This window comes from Poromitra crassiceps (assembly GCF_964638095.1).
Source record: "Poromitra crassiceps genome assembly, chromosome: 1".
NCBI classification, from domain to species: Eukaryota; Metazoa; Chordata; class Actinopteri; order Beryciformes; family Melamphaidae; genus Poromitra; species Poromitra crassiceps.
In genome coordinates, this window is record NC_139623.1 from 10,936,358 (window position 1) to 10,955,362 (window position 19,005).

General features: G+C 41.2%; 1 protein-coding gene across 1 annotated transcript in view; it reads right to left on the reverse strand.

The window, feature by feature from the left end:
- Positions 1-581: 581 nt before the first annotated feature.
- The window catches only part of dgat1b (diacylglycerol O-acyltransferase 1b), a 60,337-nt gene continuing 41,913 nt past the window's right edge, over positions 582-19,005 (reverse strand). Inside the window, exons 7-17 of the mRNA XM_083633306.1 lie at positions 17,995-18,123; positions 15,615-15,683; positions 15,372-15,475; positions 13,757-13,795; positions 11,496-11,537; positions 9,095-9,139; positions 4,742-4,854; positions 4,103-4,168; positions 2,853-2,940; positions 2,482-2,544; positions 582-2,351 (exon numbers count right to left, since the gene is read on the reverse strand). Of these exons, the coding sequence (XP_083489432.1) occupies positions 2,202-2,351; positions 2,482-2,544; positions 2,853-2,940; positions 4,103-4,168; positions 4,742-4,854; positions 9,095-9,139; positions 11,496-11,537; positions 13,757-13,795; positions 15,372-15,475; positions 15,615-15,683; positions 17,995-18,123 (908 nt within the window). The 3' untranslated portion in view covers positions 582-2,201. The remainder of the gene's footprint in view (positions 2,352-2,481; positions 2,545-2,852; positions 2,941-4,102; positions 4,169-4,741; positions 4,855-9,094; positions 9,140-11,495; positions 11,538-13,756; positions 13,796-15,371; positions 15,476-15,614; positions 15,684-17,994; positions 18,124-19,005) is intronic.

Sequence of the window (19,005 nt, forward strand, 5' to 3'; positions counted from 1 at the left end):
GTGTATTATTTGTAACTCAAAACGGTCTAATTAGTGTTGCTTTCAATTTTATTTTTGTGCCTCTTGTTAGCTGGTTTGCAACAAAAACAACTACTTATACAATATTATAAGTTTGTCCTCAAAAGTCTTTGCCTAGTGCCTACCTAATCACTTGTATAATCATGGTGAGTTTTACAGCTGTCCATTTACCATCTTTTTTCTGTCTATTCAGCTGTCATGGGAGGATGCTCATTATTTCTATCTATCTATCTATCTATCTATGCCAATTTTTACTGTCTGGATGAATAGATCTGCATACATTTTGTCAGATACTCGCCATCTCTACACACAAAGGACAGTATGAAGCTAAAAGTAAACCTTGTTCTTTCTCTTCCGGCAAATCACTTTGTATAGTATGAATTTGGCTTTGGGCCCCTCAAGAACAGATCCTATGTGTTTCAGACAGGTTTGATCTTTAGGTTTCACCATTCATTATTTTTGCTCACTTGAAGATGAAAAAAAGGCAAGGAAAACAGATGCATTGCCACAAAATAACCCATGGATAAATAACAAGACTGAAATATAACTCTTCAAATGTTTGTATTCATGAACATATATTTAGACAGACATGATTTTCAGCAGTTCTTTGGGGTATTAGCATGAGGAAAAAACAAGTCAAGGGATTCTTGTGTACCTGAGCATAGATTCATTCAATGATTTTGCATATTGACTGGTTCTCAGCAGACCTTGCAAAAACTTTTTTTTTCAAAGAACACATAAAAAGTATTGGCATATGATTTATTTTTGTGTTGTATTAATGTCATTTCACAGGGACATACTGTACACCTGTTCAGAATGCTGGTAATTTTCACTCTGCCACTGACAAAGGTGATGGAAAAAATAAATGGAAAACAAAAAATACATTGATAAAATCCTATTAGCATGTATACATTTTTCCTAGACATGTTCCATCTCATAGTAAAAACAGAAAGTTAAGGCCGCTTTGAGCCACTTTAAGCACAAGGTTTCATAATCTCTTACTTTACCAAGGCACCTGAATCATGCAGTCATGCAGGCCATAATGACACTGAGGCTTCACACTTAAAGGAAGACTTTGATGATTCTCAACCCGCTTGGTATGATTACAGTGTGGGTAATATATGCAGATGGGCAGCCTTGACCTTGTCTTCATGTTTTCCTGTGTCGAGAACTCTGCAGTCTATTCCAGGCACTTCCTGACGCAAAATGCGTCATTCTGAGATGGAAGTGAGCAGATGTTCTGCTCGAGGGTGGCTGTTCGAACTACATATTTTTTTATTTTATTTTTTATATAAGTGACTGTGTGTGAGCACGGGATGCGTGCAGCGAGATGTGGATGAGATTTAGGCTAAGCCCCTCCCCCCCGGTTCAAACATACAAGGCAGTGAGAGTGGAGTCATAAGGTGCCACGGCTCCTAGTCGGTGAAAGCCGAAAGACGCACATACGCACGGACACACACGGGTTCGACCTGCAAAACCTGCCCCGCTTACTTACACCGCTTACATTTTCTATGTATGCGCACATCCACAGAGAATCGCATGGAGACTTAATGAGCGTTAATGACCCATACCAGCTGGCAGGGGCGGAGTTTCTGCAAGCAGATGAACTGGGATTTGTCGGTGCAGAAAAGTAAACACTGTTCATGTGCTTATACTACCGAGATTATAACGAGCGTGTTGAAAATCGGCAAAGCCTTCCTTTAAGCTGAATGCTAAGCAGAAACCTACACTCCGAAGTTTTAACCAAAAATACATCGGTATAAATAGAATTGCAGTTTTCTTTACTTGTTTACCCAGTGTGGTTGAGTTTGCTCCATTTAACGTAAAAAGAGAGAGACCGTCATATAATGAGAGAGGGGGGGGATCCTCTCACTGTGGGTGCGCTTCAGCAAAACATCTAAGGTAAAAATATGAAGTTGATCCCACATACTGCTGTTGCAACACATTCACCTGAGCGAGAAACTGTGACTGGCTGTGTTACTACATCATTTTATTCCTATCTGAAGGAAACATCTCACTGTACAGTATATCTTGGCCCTGACGTCTGATGTAAACATAATTATTATCGAGAGTGACAATCCATCCTGCCCTTTAGAGGACGCTACCTGTCTGCTGCATTAGTCACTAGACACTAGTGGTGGTGTGTGTGTGTGTGTGTGCGCGCGTGTGTACGTGCACACACGTCAGTCAGTTTCCTGTCTGTAGTGTAGGACGTAGTAGTCGTGGACGTACATCAGGATAGCAAACGGTTGACCAATGATGACTGAGATCCACACTGCTGCGTTGCCATAGTTACCACGCAGGAAGTGACCAACCAACCAGGCTAATGGGAGCTGATAAGTAAATGAAGAGGGCAGTGAATTAAAATGATTGTCTTTGTAATGACCAATAGTCTTCTTAACATAAGGTTTGTGCTGGACACGGATGTTTTATTATGTGTGATTTGTGTTTGTGTGGTCTCACCTGAGCCATCATGCCCATGAAGGCCCACAGTCTGAACATCCTCAGAGGAACACTCACTAGGTACTGACAGGGGGGGGGGGGGAGCACAGTGTGAACATCCTCAGAGGAACACTCACTAGGTACTGACAGGGGGGGGGGGGGGTATTTGTGATTATTTATTTACTGTTGCACTCACACAGTACTTCACAGTGGAATAGAGCATTGGCTAAATGCCTAAAATGTAATGTAATGATCTTTAGACATTCGAAACAGGACATTTTCAAAACAGGGTGACATTGTGATACTAAGCAGATGGTCTTAATATTTGATAGACTCAATGTTCTACAGTCTAAACGTCACAGGGAGTGGTGTTGCACTCGCTCAGTGCTTACCTCATGGAAAAAGGCAGACAGGAAGAAGACGGCTGATTGGCTGGCCATTTTACTGACGCCCCTCCTCAGCAGGGGCTTGTAGAAGTGGCTTCAGAGGGGAGGGATGGATGGATGGAGGAAGGAACAGAGAGAGAAACAGAGCTAGAAAGACCAAGTTCACTCTTTTATTCAGTCAGTCACTCCCTCCCTACTTCCTAACTCACCAGCATGTTGTAACTCTCTCCCTCCCTGACAGCCATTCAAAGTCGACCCGTTGTAATGGATTAACTTGTAGAAGAGATAGCCTTTCACTCCCTTTGTCTTGTTTAATATAAACCTCACTGCATGCACAATACTTATTACTGTCACTTACTCACAGACAAATGGAGCGGTCTGTTTCCCAAATAGATCAGTGTGCATTACGGAGTCTGTAGCCGCTTTCACACACAGATTGCGCAATATTGCAGTTCAGAAGGCCCGCAATGACGTCAGCCTTGCCACAGAAATTGCTTTCACACAAGACCAAGCAGCCCAGCCATATTTCTGCCTCGGAGTGCGTTGGCGCTGAGTTTCATTATTATAATTAATCAAAGTCCGACAAATTAAAATGATGCTGGTCACCAACCAAATCAACCAATGCGCAGCAGCTCTCAACAGCTGCTCGTTAAGACATCAAAGAGAAAAGAGACAGACGACAGTCAGTGGTAATCAGTGTTCTCCAAGACAAGGTAGGCTACCGAAAAATCTTCATATTTCGACCTGCATTATTAATAGAGGCGTATTGCGTGCGGATGCATGAATATATTCTGGGGAGCTGAAGATAATTTTGCAGCTGTGCATAAAGCAGGCTGCAGATGGATTTCTCTGTGAGCACCTATTATGAGAGAGATTATTATTATAACCGAGGAGTCTATTAACACACAACAGGCGAGACAGACTGCAGATATGCTTTGGTTATCTTACTTCTGATAGTAGGCTGTTCCGTGTCGCGGCTCCTAGCCTTTCAGGTGGAGGCAGAGTGGAGGGTGATACGGCACTATGACTACCTCCACTGGCGGAACGAAAGGCGTAACACAATTATCCACCAATCCGCTTTCACCACTTTCACTTCGGTTGCGCGGATCACATATTCCGTAACATTTACCGCTTTCAAGGCCGGTGTGAAAGCGGCTTGTGTCCCTGTATCAAACCCACTGCTGTTCCCTCTGTGTAGTTCTACCAATATAAACCTGGTGGCTCCCTCCCACTGGGTTAGTGTGTGTATAACTCACCGTAAACACCACTTGTGAACAGGGATGTTCCAGTTCTGCCAGAAATACGTCACCGTCTCAGAGTTCCTGAAAGAGTCAGCAAATAGTGTATTGAACCTTGAAAAAGGGGCACACTCCAAATAATATTGATGAGATCTGAGACAGTCTGATCGATCAATATTGGTGAACATGAAAATGTCTCTTCTAACATCTAGAGCTGTGCAACCCAGACTCATCTGTACTGTCATGCAGGAAAGAGGAATTTAACAAGCCTTTATTGAGTGATACAACAAATAATTGTCCTCCTCCCTTTTGTTTCCTGATAGCATACCGCTACATCAGGAAACAAAAGGGAGGACGACAATTATTTACATAAGTTAAATTAAATTAAATCAAATTATCAATCAAATAACCCTACAGAGGGCACCCTTAGAAGCCAAAATGCTTTAAAATGCCCTCCATTTCCTTATCTGACACTAAATATTGCCACACAATACTGAAAATCCAGTTTACAAAGCTTTGTTCTCACAGGTCTCTTAAAAAGCTTGCACCCACATGCCTTTACAAGTTCTGAAAGTCTCCACCATACACACTCACACAAAGCCTCTGGTTTTCAGTCACAAGCATGCGCATGTACGCACGCACAATACACGCACTCACCACCAGTCCTTGTAGAACTGTCTGTCTCCAAAGCGCAGCAGCTCAGCGGTGAAGTTCATAGAGGAGTGGAAGAACCAGTAGAAAAACATCAACCACAACAGATGATTAGGAACCTAGAGAGAGAGAGAGAGAGAGAGAGAGAGACACACACACACACACACACACACACACACACACACACACAGAGGACTAATTGTGAATAGGATATTATATGTGACACTGGCAAGCAGGAGGTGGATTGAGTGATGATTGTGAGGCACCTGCACACAGTTGAGTTAACCTGTAAATCTCAACCTGTGTGTTTCTGTCGACACTGGAAGAAAATACTGCTGACCAGGGAGGCATGCCTGTAGGCCCGGCCCCAACACAACTACAGACTGAGAGACTGAACCCCACGAGGGGAACATTTATCTCCAGACTGTGGAGTCCACACTGAAAGGGCAACAGTGGCTGCTGGTGTGTCATGTAATTTATGTTCTGTTTAATTTATGTTGGCACCAAATAAACTACGAGGAAGAACCACAAGCAACTCTCCAGCATCCTCGAGAAAGAAAATGCCAAACAAGCATAGTCAATTAGAATTCACAGCAAGAAGTTAATACCTACCCCTTGTTTTATATCTATAGGCTTAATATGAAAGTATTTATAATATAATAGTAATTATAATATAAAAATATAATAATGTTATACTACTGTAATAATATATAAGAGATGTGTGCATACTCACAATATATCCATAATAATATCACATACTATAGAGTTGTGCCTAATACATTTGTAGCATACCATGTACACATACTTAAACACTTGCGTGTACATACGCGCAGACACACACCCTCCCACATACACATTTACAAACAGCCACAATTGAATCATACATAGTTATGTTATAGAATTCATTCTGTATCTATTTAATATCAAATCTTTAAACTTCCGTTTGACTTGATTAAGTGATCTACATAACATCAATTCCTCACTACAGTTGTTCCACAGATGAACTCCTTTAACGCTGATACAGTGATATTTTGTATTTGTCCTGACTAGTTGTTTTTTGAACAAACAGGTTCCTCTTAAGTCATGATGACTTTCTCTCATTTGAAACAGCTTTTGGATACTGTTAGGTAGTAATTGGTTTTTGGCTCTGTACATGATTTGGACTGTTCTGTAGGCAACCAGGTCTTTACATTTTAGTGTTTTTAGTTTGATAAAGTATGGGTTTGTCGGTTCTCTATAAGTGGTTTTGTTTAGAATTCTTATGGCTCTCTTTTGAAGGATGAAGGATGAAGAATAGTGTTAGTTGCATATGTGTTTCCCCACACTTCCACACAGTAGGTGATGTATGGGAGTATAAAGGAACAGTAGAGTGTGAATAATGAATTTTGATTGAGCATATCTTTGAGTTTGTATAATATTGCAATTGATTTTGATAGTTTAGCTTTTATATAATTTATATGTGGTTTCCAGCACAATTTATTATCTATTATAACTTGAAATTTGATTTCAAATACTTTTTTTTTCAAATATGTTTATCATGAGTTTCTTGTTAGAGCTGATTGCACGATTGCCAAAGATTATGAATTTTGTTTGACTTAAGTTCAGTGTTAGTTTGTTGGAGTCAAACCATCTCTTTAGCTTAATTAATTCAGTTTCCACAGTTTCCAAAAGTTGGTCAAGGTTTTTACCACAGCGAAATAAATAAGTATCATCTGTAAATATGATTGATTTTAGTAATTTAGATACTTCACAAATATTATTTATATATAAAATAAACAACAATGGTCCCAAAACCGAGCCCTGGGGCACCCCACAGGTCACATTCAATAACTCAGAACTGGAGTTGAGAACTTCAAGATTCAAGATTCAAGATTTTTATTGTCACTCCATGGTACAAGTATCACGTGTGAAATTCTTGTGCTGTGGACTCCGTTTACGACATAGTACAAATAGGCAACAAGCAATGAGCAATAAGAAATAGGCATCAATAAGCAATACTAAGCAGCAATAGGCAATAAGGCAGAATAGCGATAAGACAAGTCAGTGGCATATTCATTGCACATAGGTGCACATGTCATGTGCATACGTTAGACAGACATTTTAAATTCGACGTATTTGACATGCAGTGCAAATAGCATGTACCTTATTAAACATACAATTAAACATTAGGCATTGTGCATACGTTAGACGTGTTCAGACATTTTAAATTCGACGTATTTGACATACAGGTGCAAATAGCATGTACCTTGTTAAACATACAATTAAACATTAGGCATACATAATGGTAGCAGCTGCAGTACGGTACGGTACGGCTACTACACTATTTGCGTATGTTAAGGAGTCTCGTGGCCTGCGGGAAGAAACTGTTCCTCAAGCGATTTGTGCGTGCTATTGGAACCCTGTATCTCCTCCCTGAGGGTAGCAGGGAGAACAGGCTGTTGTGGGGATGGTTTGTGTCTTTGATGATCTTCAGGGACCTCCTGAGGCACCGCTGGTTATACAGTTCATGCAGTTCTGGCAACTCACATCCTGTTACGTGCTGGGCCGCGCGCCTCACCCTCCGTAGCGCCCTGCGGTCCATGGTGGTACAGTTCCCGTACCAGGTGGTGAACATACCCCCGTACTTGGTCCGGGGTGGTCCCGTAAGTGGTCCCGTACTTGAACATACTGGTTCCGATTCTCCAGATAACTGCTTAACCAAGTGTGTGCTACCCCTCTAATCCCATATCTGTTGAGTTTCCTCATTAATAAGATGTGGTCAACCGTGTCAAAAGCTTTTTTTAGATCGAGGAAAACCCCTACTGCATATTCTTTATTTTCTATTGCTGTTGATATTTCCTCCACAAACTCCGTGAGTGCATTATGCAGTTGTCATATTGGTTCTGAACCCATATTGCTGATCACACAGTATGTTGTGTTTTGTGATGAATTCATTTACTCTAATGTAAAATATTTCTTTTGGAAAAGCCCATAAATCATAGATTTATCACAATGTTTCCTCTCAATGGGAACATTTTGGCTGATACCGATAAACAATATTAACATTGCAACATCGGACCGATGCCGATATGTTAAAAAATTACTAACATCTGCCGATATACATATATATACATATGATTGCCGATATATCGTGCATCCCTAGTTTCACCACACATTCAATTTGATTTTTGACAATGGCCATATCGATTCCATTAGAGTCAGTAGATTTTTTACTCCTAAATGATTTAACAATGTCAACAATTTCGATATGAAATTGATGATGTCATAGACATTGTGACATTATCAGTGACATCAGTACTGACCAAAATCATCACAAATCTCACAATGTGGGACCAAAATCGCAGACAGACAGAGCCCAATTACACAATTCTATATGATGATGATGATGACTAGGCATCTCACACGCTCGATGCCTATGGCCCGTAGCTCACCCTGCTCTTATGACATCACTGATGACCACTGCGTGTCGCGGCCTCGCCTGCTCTATGACATGGTAATTAGGGCAATTAACTAATTAAAAAATATGGCTCCGTCAGGTCACCCGCACAGCCCAGGGGCGGAAGCCATCATCTCCGTCTGGTTCCTCCCGATTCTACCTACTTATACTTCTCACTTATATAGTCTCACACTGATGACATCACTGATGACATAATCACTGAACTATAGCCTCAGGGCAATAAATCTGCCCTAATTTTAAAAAATTCGGCTCCGTCAGGTCACCCGCACGGGTGCCCTTTACACACCGTGAAGGTTTCAGCCGATCGCACGTAAAACAGCATAGCTGTGGCCAAACACAGAACTTGAAACAAACAAACATTGCCCACATACTCAATTGTATATATAGATAGATGATGATGATGATGATGATGATATTCCTGTATGTGACGCCATTCTCAGCATAGTCCTGCAGAAAATCTTGTATCTCCTGTGTGTTTACTGTTATTGAAAGCTGGCATTGTTCCTCATGAGTTGAAGCCAAGTCGTTTGGTAATTGCTCTCAATGTATGAGGAATACTCAATTAACAATGACTTTTTGGAAAGGCACTGATGATATGTGACTGCTAAGTCAATAAAGGCGATTGTAATTGTGATGATAGATGATTAGCTGTGACAGTGATTGCAGTGGTGAGTTATGCCTTTGCCATGCTCCGCCATTATAAATGAATGGGAGCTGTTAATCCAAAAACACTTGTAATGCTGAAAAGCTGAAATATCTCCCTGGTTTCTACTTATTGTGATGATCAAGTGCTGTTGAGTTTTGTAATGGCATGTTGTGTTGGTTGTTTCTCACAGCCAGCCTGAATACTGACAATAATAGTAAATAGCTGTGGTGTTGTTGGGTGTTGTAGCTCTACTCACAGCTAGTCTCAGCAGTCTCTCCATCATCCTGGACAGATCCATGTCCTACAGCACAGGAAGAGAGAGGAGAGGAGACTCTTGTCACATGGGATCTCAAAAGACAAGTCCTGTGAGCCACTGTTGGTCAGGGTTAGTGTCCTCTAGAGCAGCGATCCCCAAAGTCCGGACTCCGGTTCGCATCCGGACCCAGACGCCGTCCTATCCGGACCGAGCCCTATAACCTACAAATCATTGTATTAAGAATTGTTACATTTCACGAGCTTTTCTTTTTTAACCGGCACATGCTTTTCTACCCTTTACGGTACTGGTTTAATCTGCCAGGAAGCTCACAGACCAATGCATGCGCTGTAAATCATCACACGTGATGCTACTCAGCCAATCAAATATCCGATTCGATTCTGCCTGTTCCAGTCGGTTCCAGTGCGAGAGAGTGTCTGGCACACTGACGGAGTAGAGGCGCGAGACTCTGAGAAACGTGAGAGATAGAAGTCATTTCACATGACGTGCTCAAAAGAAACGAGTACACCGCAAAAACAAAGATTTTGTTTTAATCCGGAGCAGGCAGACTCTTACATGTTCATTCATTGTTCTCACGGGCAGCTCAAAACCAGGCAGTATGTCTCATGTGAAGTGCGATGCGATCCTAACCTGTCTATGAAAGCGCCACACGAGCAAACACACTCAAATCCAGACTGAGGGCACACTCACACATTCACTGCCCAACGCATGTGACGTTTGCATTGCGAACGATCGATAGACAGATAGACAGACAGACAGACAGACAGACAGGCAGATAGATAGACAGACAGACAGACAGACAGACAGACAGACAGACAGACAGACAGACAGGCAGAAAGATAGACAGACAGACAGACAGATAGATAGATAGATAGATAGATAGGGAACTCACTTCTCTCAAGAGAAAAGGTGGAGTTAAGGGAAGAAAAGAAGATTTTCTTTCTCAAATTAAAACACTTTTAAGATGCACATTTTCCCAAAGCACTCTGTTGTATGTTATTTTTAAATGCAGCCATTATTTTACTTGAAATGAGAAAAGAACATGTATTTATTATTAGTGTAGGCTAGTTATTTATAATTAATCCAGTTAAATATGAAAACTAAATAAACATTGTTGATGTTTATTTTGATTTTTACCAGTCAGTCGTTGACTACATACAGACATTGTACATTAGGCTAGTGCAATCATTGAAGTGGCCTAAGTTCAATGGCACTGAATCATAACGCAAGCTACGTTACAATGTTCCGGACCTTTGCTTGAGGACATTTTCTCTAACTGGACCTCTAGGAATTTTAATTGAGTGCCCCTGCTCTAGAGAGAGAGTGGCGTCAGCGGAGGACCAAAATGCGAGACTAATTAGCCAATGAACAGCCAGGAATGGGTCTCGCGCTACTTTTGCATGCTAAAATAAAGCTGATAATGTACAATTTGATTCAAGGGGGGAAAAACCCTTTCAGAGTACAACACAAACTGTCTATTTTGCTGCAACTCGACAGTGCTGCTTAATCCAGGACCTTACTTCCTGGAACTCTTGAGAGTAAAATACTGGTCTATTGGAGTGAATGGAGATGTCGGGACTCTTCTATCTACAGGGCTCTGGTCAGGACCATAGACTGTATATAAATATAAGGATGTAGCCACTGTTGGTCAGGACCATAGACTGTATATAAATATAAGGATGTAGCCACTGTTGCTCAGGACCATAGACTGTATATAAATATAAGGATGTAGCCACTGTTGCTCAGGACCATAGACTGTATATAAATATAAGGATGTAGCCACTGTTGGTCAGGACCATATACTGTATATAAATATAAGGATGTAGCCACTGTTGCTCAGGACCATAGACTGTATATAAATATAAGGATGTAGCCACCGTGACGACACCCATTGGTTTTTGGACTTGCATTTTAAAACCCAGAGGTTGGCATTTTCACCGTCGCCATCTTGGTTATTTGGAACCAGAAGTGAGGTTAATTTGGACGAGAAGAGCCGCAGCGCCGCCTGCTATTGGTCTGTGATCGGAGAGCTGCGACATCACTGGACAGGCGACCCATCACACCCCAAAACAAATGAGGACCACAAAATGAACATCTCGCTGTATTGAAGACGACTTGAAACTGGCGATTGAGGCCATAAACTCATTAGGAAAGTGTTTTACTGAGGTCATAAATCAAGTGAGAAGTAGTGACATTTTCACATTCACTTCTTTTTGCAGCCAGGGGAGTTCGGAAGAAGGCAGGTTTAAGCTACTTCTGCATTGGCCTCACAAACAGAGTTCCCAGGTCAGGTTGGTAGTGCAGTGAGTGATCCTGTGGCAGGCTACGCTGCTGCGGTGGGTGGTAATCTGCATAAGCTCCACTGCCATTCTTCCTTCCTTACCTCTAGTGGCTTCATGGAGCTTTGAATAATGGGAATCATCCACTGATCGAGAGAGGAGAGAGAGCAGCATTACAAGAGTGAATTCATACATACAGTACAATAGGGGGAAATACCATACATGGAGGAGGCATGTCATTGTGGAAAAAATACTACTACACTCAAATGAAACTTCCAATGAGAAAAGTACATTTGAAGTATAAAGTAGCAAGGGGAAGTTTACAAACCTCTTTAATATATAATATTTGCATGATTTTATAATCAAAATGGCATTTGATCATCACATAATTTCAACAACTGAGGTATTTATATCTTGATGTGCTAATCAAAACATACATCAAATTATCATGTTCGATCCAAGATTAATAATACCTTTGAAAGACTCCCAGACGAACATGCTTTCTTTGACGTTTTGCTGAGCCCTCCTCACTCTAAGCATCTAATTTCTAGGTTTGTATGTTGGTTTGACAACTGCATCACGGCCTCTACTGAGAGGATTAGAGAAGGATGGCCGGGGGAACTTGGCACTGATTTATCTGATATTATATGGGATAGGAGTCAGTCTGTGGTACAGCTCTGCTCAGTTAATAGTAGACACCAGCTGATCCAATTTAAAGTCATCCATCGTCTTCACTATTCTAAACAAAAGTTGCACAAGATTTACCCCTCTGTCTCTCCACTGTGTGACAGATGTCAGGTATCGGAGGGCACTCTGTCTCATGCCTTCTGGTTCTGCCCTTCACTGGCGGGATTCTGGGCCAAAATATTTGACTGGTATTCTAAGGCCTACGAAATAACCCTTCAGCCGGAGGCAGAACTCGCCATCTTCGGCTGCTCGGAGTCCTCTCTGAACGTCACTACAGCTGTGCAACAATCTCTGACACTGGGGACAACTGTTGGCAAAAAACTAATTCTTAAGGAATGGAAGCCCTCTTCACCCTCTTTCCAATTGTGGTTGACGGACATGATCTCTGTTATACAGATGGAGAGACTCTGGTTCCTGAGAACCAACTCACTTAGAACATTTCTAACTACTGTCTATGGGACCCGTTTTTAGCCTACCTCGATGAGGTTAGGGGCAACGGGTGACTCGTCGTCGTTTCCTATAGACACCTTGTGTGAGATCTCAAGTGCGTCGCTTACAAGCACATAAGCACCTTACGTGGCTGGTAGCACCACTGTAATATTGAATGTTCATTATGTACGTATGTTTTTGTTTCATTTCTTTTCTTGTGTCTGAGCCTGTATTTTTGTTTTGTTTGTTTCTTAAAAAATAAATAAAATAAAGTATTGAAAAAAAAACTATACGTCAAATTCATATCTATTTTTTTTCTTTTTTTACACTTTTGAATGATGATGTTTAGGCTGGCTTTACACGGTAAAACTTTCACGCAAATTTAGTTGGTTGAAACTGAGGTGAAACTAAGTTGCAAATGATTTGCATGGTCTAAAGCAGGGGGTCCCAAACTTTTCCATGCAAAGGCCCCCCATATAGCATTAGCCTTTGGCTGCGGCCCCCTTAAAAACCCATTGACAATGCTATTAAAAATGTAAAAAATCACTTCCATACAACCTCAGAAGAATATATTTCCTTACTTGTATTCATGTAATAACCTAATAATTACTTATGTATCTCAAATCTTTTCTTGTCTGTTTTCCATTATAAACATTGTTCCAGAGTCAGACTACTGTATTACCCACACCGGGGGGAAATGACAATGAATGTGATGACGACTGGCAGGCAATTAGACAGATGGGAAAGGCAAATATGATTTTTATGTGGAAGGAAAACGATTCAATTATATTTGTTAACACTACACTAAATATAATTATAACATATATTCTTTATTATACTGTAGTATTAACAAATATAACAGAAAACTTCCTTTCCCATGAAGATGTTTTTTAAGTATTTTCATTAATTTGCTGAGGCCCCCCTAGTGCCCTCTGGAGGCCCGGCCCCCACTTTGAAAAGCACTGGTCTAAAGCCCTCTGCAACACACTTGAAACTTGTCATTATGACAGATGAAACATTGCCAATCTTGCTAGCTTGTTTTTGTGAAACAAACTACCTGAGACTTGATTATTTTGTAATTGCTTTGTGTAAAGGCCAAGTTGCATGACAATTATGTTTCATGCAAGTTGCAACCTGCAACTAGTTGCGTGAAAGTTTCACCATCTAAAGGCAGCCTTACAATTCTTGAATAAATACAGAATGATATAGCACCATGCAGTCAGTTTGGGATAACATGAGTAGGTTTTACCTGCTGAGTCAGACCCACTAACAGCTGGGTGAAGAACAGCTGGGGACAAAGACACATATTGACAGAGTGGGTGAATGCATTTTCCCAGGAATAAAGTGGTGTTTTCATGAACTTTCTCCAATGAAATCAATGGAAAACAAGGAAGAAGTTACATTAAATAATACAAAAAAATAATAACCAAAGGAATAATCAGGAGCTTTCATCCAAACTCAAATTATTCGTTATAAATGACTATATCACAATAATACAGGATTACAAAGTTCTTCAAATTATGTTGAGGACATCTCCAGCTGTGACAACACGTCTACATTTTCTTTAGATTTCAAAAAGTACTGCAAAATTACTTTGGTTATGGCTATTGGAACAGTGGCTGTACAACTGACATTGGACAATCTCTAAAAGTCAACAATATCAGTATTTTCCTCCTATTCAAAAGTATGGGCTTTGATTGAAATGCTCCCAAAGTACATACAGTAAGCCTTGGTCTAGCTGACTCATATGCAAGGGGCTTAAATCCTGTTCCTTGTACAGTGAAGCAGGAGTACAAGAGATACCTCCTGGACAAGACTCGCTAATCCATCTCTTACTTACAGCAACATCAAACAGTGAGGCAGAGGCACCTGCTCTCATTTTGTGTGTGTTTTGGCCAGGAGTCAAATGCTTTCACCACTAGGCCGCGCTGTACTGAACTGATCACAAAGCTACTGTAAAGCTAGTGTTTGTTGACTGACACGGACATCAGCCTGTCTTCCTCCCCATCTCAAACAGTCTCCTCAGCACAGCAGGACACATCAAATATTTCAGACAGCCTGTCTTCGTCACCATCTCAAACAGTCTCCTCAGCAGGAAACATCAGATATTTAAGACAGCCTGTCTTCCTCACCATCTCAAACAGTCTCCTCAGCAGGAAACATCAGATATTTAAGACAGCCTGTCTTCCTCACCATCTCAAACAGTCTCCTCAGCAGGAAACATCAAATATTTCAGACAGCCTGTCTTCCTCACCATCTCAAACAGTCTCCTCAGCAGGAAACATCAAATATTTCAGACAGCCTGTCTTCCTCACCATCTCAAACAGTCTCCTCAGCAGGAAACATCAAATATTTAAGACAGCCTGTCTTCCTCACCATCTCAAACAGTCTCCTCAGCAGGAAACATCAAATATTTAAGACAGCCTGTCTTCCTCACCATCTCAAACAGTCTCCTCAGCAGGAAACATCAAATATTTAAGACAGCCTGTCTTCCTCACCATCTCAAACAGTCTCCTCAGCAGGAAGCATCAGATATTTCAGACAGCCTGTCTTCCTCACCATCTCAAACAGTCTCCTCAGCAGGAAACATCAGATATTTCAGACAGCCTGTCTTCCTCACCATCTCAAACAGTCTCCTCAGCAGGAAACATCAGATATTTAAGACAGCCTGTCTTCCTCACCATCTCAAACAGTCTCCTCAGCAGGAAACATCAAATATTTAAGACAGCCTGTCTTCCTCACCATCTCAAACAGTCTCCTCAGCAGGAAACATCAGATATTTCAGACAGCCTGTCTTCCTCACCATCTCAAACAGTCTCCTCAGCAGGAAACATCAAATATTTAAGACAGCCTGTCTTCCTCACCATCTCAAACAGTCTCCTCAGCAGGAAACTCATGCGGATGGTGGGAGAGCGAGGGAAGTTCAGCTCGTAGCACAGAGTTGGAGCGAAGACAAAGTAATACAGATCTGTTGAGACGGAGAGGGAGGTCAGTTGGAATGTTTGACAAAACAGTTAAAGTACATTCATAACTCAGTGATGAATGACAGCAACAAAATCACATGAATTCAGGTCCATTTAAAACAGTGGTAGCATCCAGTTGAGTACCTCTGATAGTGAGGTTGCCAGGGTAACAGACCTGACGGTCTCCTCCACTGAGGTGCTGCGCTGAGGGACCTGTGGCAGAAATTTAGAATTAATCTAAAAATAAAGTTGTTTTTTTCCCTGTGTTCTGTTTGTTTGTCTTGTTCTTGATTTGTTTCAAGAAAAGTTGAAAAATAAAATATTGAAAATATATAAAAATAAAGAGTTCCAACATCTTAACACATTCACTGCCAGACGTTTTTTTTTTACTGTAGGTAGGTTGTGCCAGAGGGTTTTTTTGAGGATTCTGGCTCATCTTTCAAGACCCGAGGATTCTTTTCTGCTAAGATTTTGTGAACACACAATATCTCAAAAGAACTAATAGAATGTGTGCTTTCTCTGTCTAAAAGAGTTAGTTTGTAGAGTTAGTAGTTATGTAAGCATTAGCAGTTGAATACAGCATGGTTTCAGCGTCAGAAAAATTATTCAGAGATAAACGGCTTTTTGTGAAATTCGATAGAACAGTCACTTTAACCATTCATTTTTGGCATCAGTAAGACGTCAGACATCTAAACAATAGTTTTGAACAGTAATTTCCTCCATAACAGCAGGAAACCCCCCTCTGCTTCCAACTCCTCCCTCCGTGGGCGTTCTTGTTGGCTGCAGCGGCCGTGTCACAAGCTTGTCACCAGTCTCACTGCTTTGCTGCTGCTGCTGCCTGTCTGCGCGGCCGCTGTTTGAGGAAGTCTGGATGGACTCGCTCGCTTCTTGGAGTTTTGGTTGAGAGCTTTGAAGAAGCTTTTGCGATTCTGGTCATATTTATGCTGCGTGTTTCAAAGTGTGTTCCACCTGTAATCTATTATGCAAATTTGCAATCCCGCATCGCCAGCAATCAGCGCGAAAACGAAAGCGTTTTCGCCAAATCCATTTTCATGAGAATGGCTGCTTTTTGCTTGCCTTCCTCTAGTCAGGAGAGCACTGTCGCCACTTAGCTGGTCGGTAAAATAGATTATACACATTCTCTTCCTCCAATATTGGTATAGGAGACGTAAAAGGGGTTGATCGATGTCCCACCGTCAAAAAAAAAAAAAAAAAATTTAAGCCGAGATATCTCGTCTTTGGCACTCAACGGTTGGATCCTGTAAGCCGAGATATCTCGTCATTGGCACTCAACGTGTTAATTAGGGATGCACGATATATCGGCAATCATATCGGTATCGGCCGATGTTAGTCATTTTTTAACATATTGGTCATATCGGTATCGGTCAGATGTTGCAATGTTAATATCGGTTATCATTATCAGCCAAATTCTTCACATTGATATGAAATAATGCAGTAAATCTATGATTTATGGGCTTTTCCAAAGGCTTTGTAAATAAAGAAATGCATAACTTTTTCAAATTCAGTGTTAACATGTGTTTTTCAGTATGTACAAAATGTGATGATCATAAAAATGTGGTTTTATACAGATCATATCGACATCGGTAAATATCGGTTATCGGCCATAGCAGCAATGTTAATATCGGTTATCGGCATCGGCCAAGATTTTCATATCGGTGCATCCCTAGTGTTAATAGTGCAAATTATATGGTTAAATATACTAAGAAATATTGTATTTTATATGAGTAAATACTACAATAACTGATATTTGAATGAAATGTGCAGTTAATTTGCAGACATACACCACAGTAAAACGTCTTGACAAAATGTTGCCACATGTTTGCGAACATCTATCTAATAAGTAAAAGACAGGTTGCCATAACTTAAGTAGTATTATTTCATTTAGCAATATTTATATATTATTATAAAATATAATATATTGCATAACCCTGCTGTAACATTGTAGTACATTTCAGGCAATGTTTTCAAGGTACACATTTGGTACCGGATAGTATAAATGAAACAGACAAATATGGACAGTTAGGACATATTTCGTTTAAATAATTTTGGTATGTCAATCTTGATTCATTATCAAGATTAACATTTTAGCGATAATTGTGAAGCCTTATGCTGAACCCAGACGTTCACCCTTCTAAGAGCTGCAGTGTCAAGACTCTGCCATCAGATGTCACTGTAACAGCATGAGGAAGGGATCTACGGGTCAGGGGGGCCAATTCACATTCAATCAAATTCAAAACAGAGACAGAAAATGTATTTACTAATACTATTGTACTCCTTCTGTTATAGGCTGGATATGCTAACCCTCTCTTGCCAATTTTTTTTTTTTTTAATGAAAATGACCTTAATGAATGTATTTAATTGAAAGGGGTTCAAGCTAGCCTTAGGTTGCATGCTTATTTGTTTGTGTGTGCTTGCTCATACACCTGTGTGTGTGTGTGTGTGTGTGTGTGTGTGTGTGTGTGTGTGTGTGTGTGTGTGTGTGTGTGTGCACACTGTAACTTACAGGACAGTGATCGGGCCAGTTTCTTGGCCTTGATGGTGCTCAGCTCCCTGCACCACATGTTGACGTCCTTATAGGAGTACAGCTTCAGAAAGAGAATGGTGTAGGAACCTAGAACGAACGCACCCCCAACTGACAGAGGGACAGACAGACACAGAGAGACAAAAATGGAGATAGTTCATGCTTTAACTTCTAGAGTAAGATAACATACTACCAACTGACAGAGAGAGGGAGAGAGAGAGGAGGGACAGAGCATGAGGAAGAAGGGAAAGGGGGCAGGGAGGCAGAAAGCCATAGAAAGAAGAAGGAAGATGGAGGGAGAGAAAGAGAGGTTTGATCTTCAACAAACAGCACAGCAGGGCCAGTAAAAATAATAATCACAACTCAGTATGAGAGCAGTCAAACTATGCCAAGGACGGACGTGATAATATAGTCACTGTTGTTTATCAGTGTAGTTATGCGTGTGTGTGTGTGTGTGTGTGTGTGTGTGTGTGTGTGTGTGTGTGTGTGTGTGTGTGTGTGTGTGTGTGTATGACAGAGACAGAAACAGTGTCGGTCAATATAAAATATGTTTTGTTTAATGTGAGATTAATCAACACATTTTGCCAATTGCGCGTTCGCCACACACGCACGCACGCGCACGCACACACACACACACACACGCACGCACACACACAGGCCAAGCGAGCAGTTTGCACAACAGGGCTTTATCAATAGTCACCACCATATGCTAGATCATGCTGGACACACATGCACACATACACTGACACGCATACATTAACTCATTGACTCACACACATGTGCGCGCACACACTCGCTGGTGTGCCAACAGGGTGAGGTAGAGGTCAGCACACCTGGCATCAGGACCACAGCAGATCGTATCCATTAACCATCTGCCTCTCTGGCTCAATATGGCTTCTAGAGAGCTAGATAGTGATCACAGGAACTCACAGGAAGGCGGGGCTAAACTTCTAGACAGTGATCATAGGAACTCACAGGAAGGCGGGGCTAAAC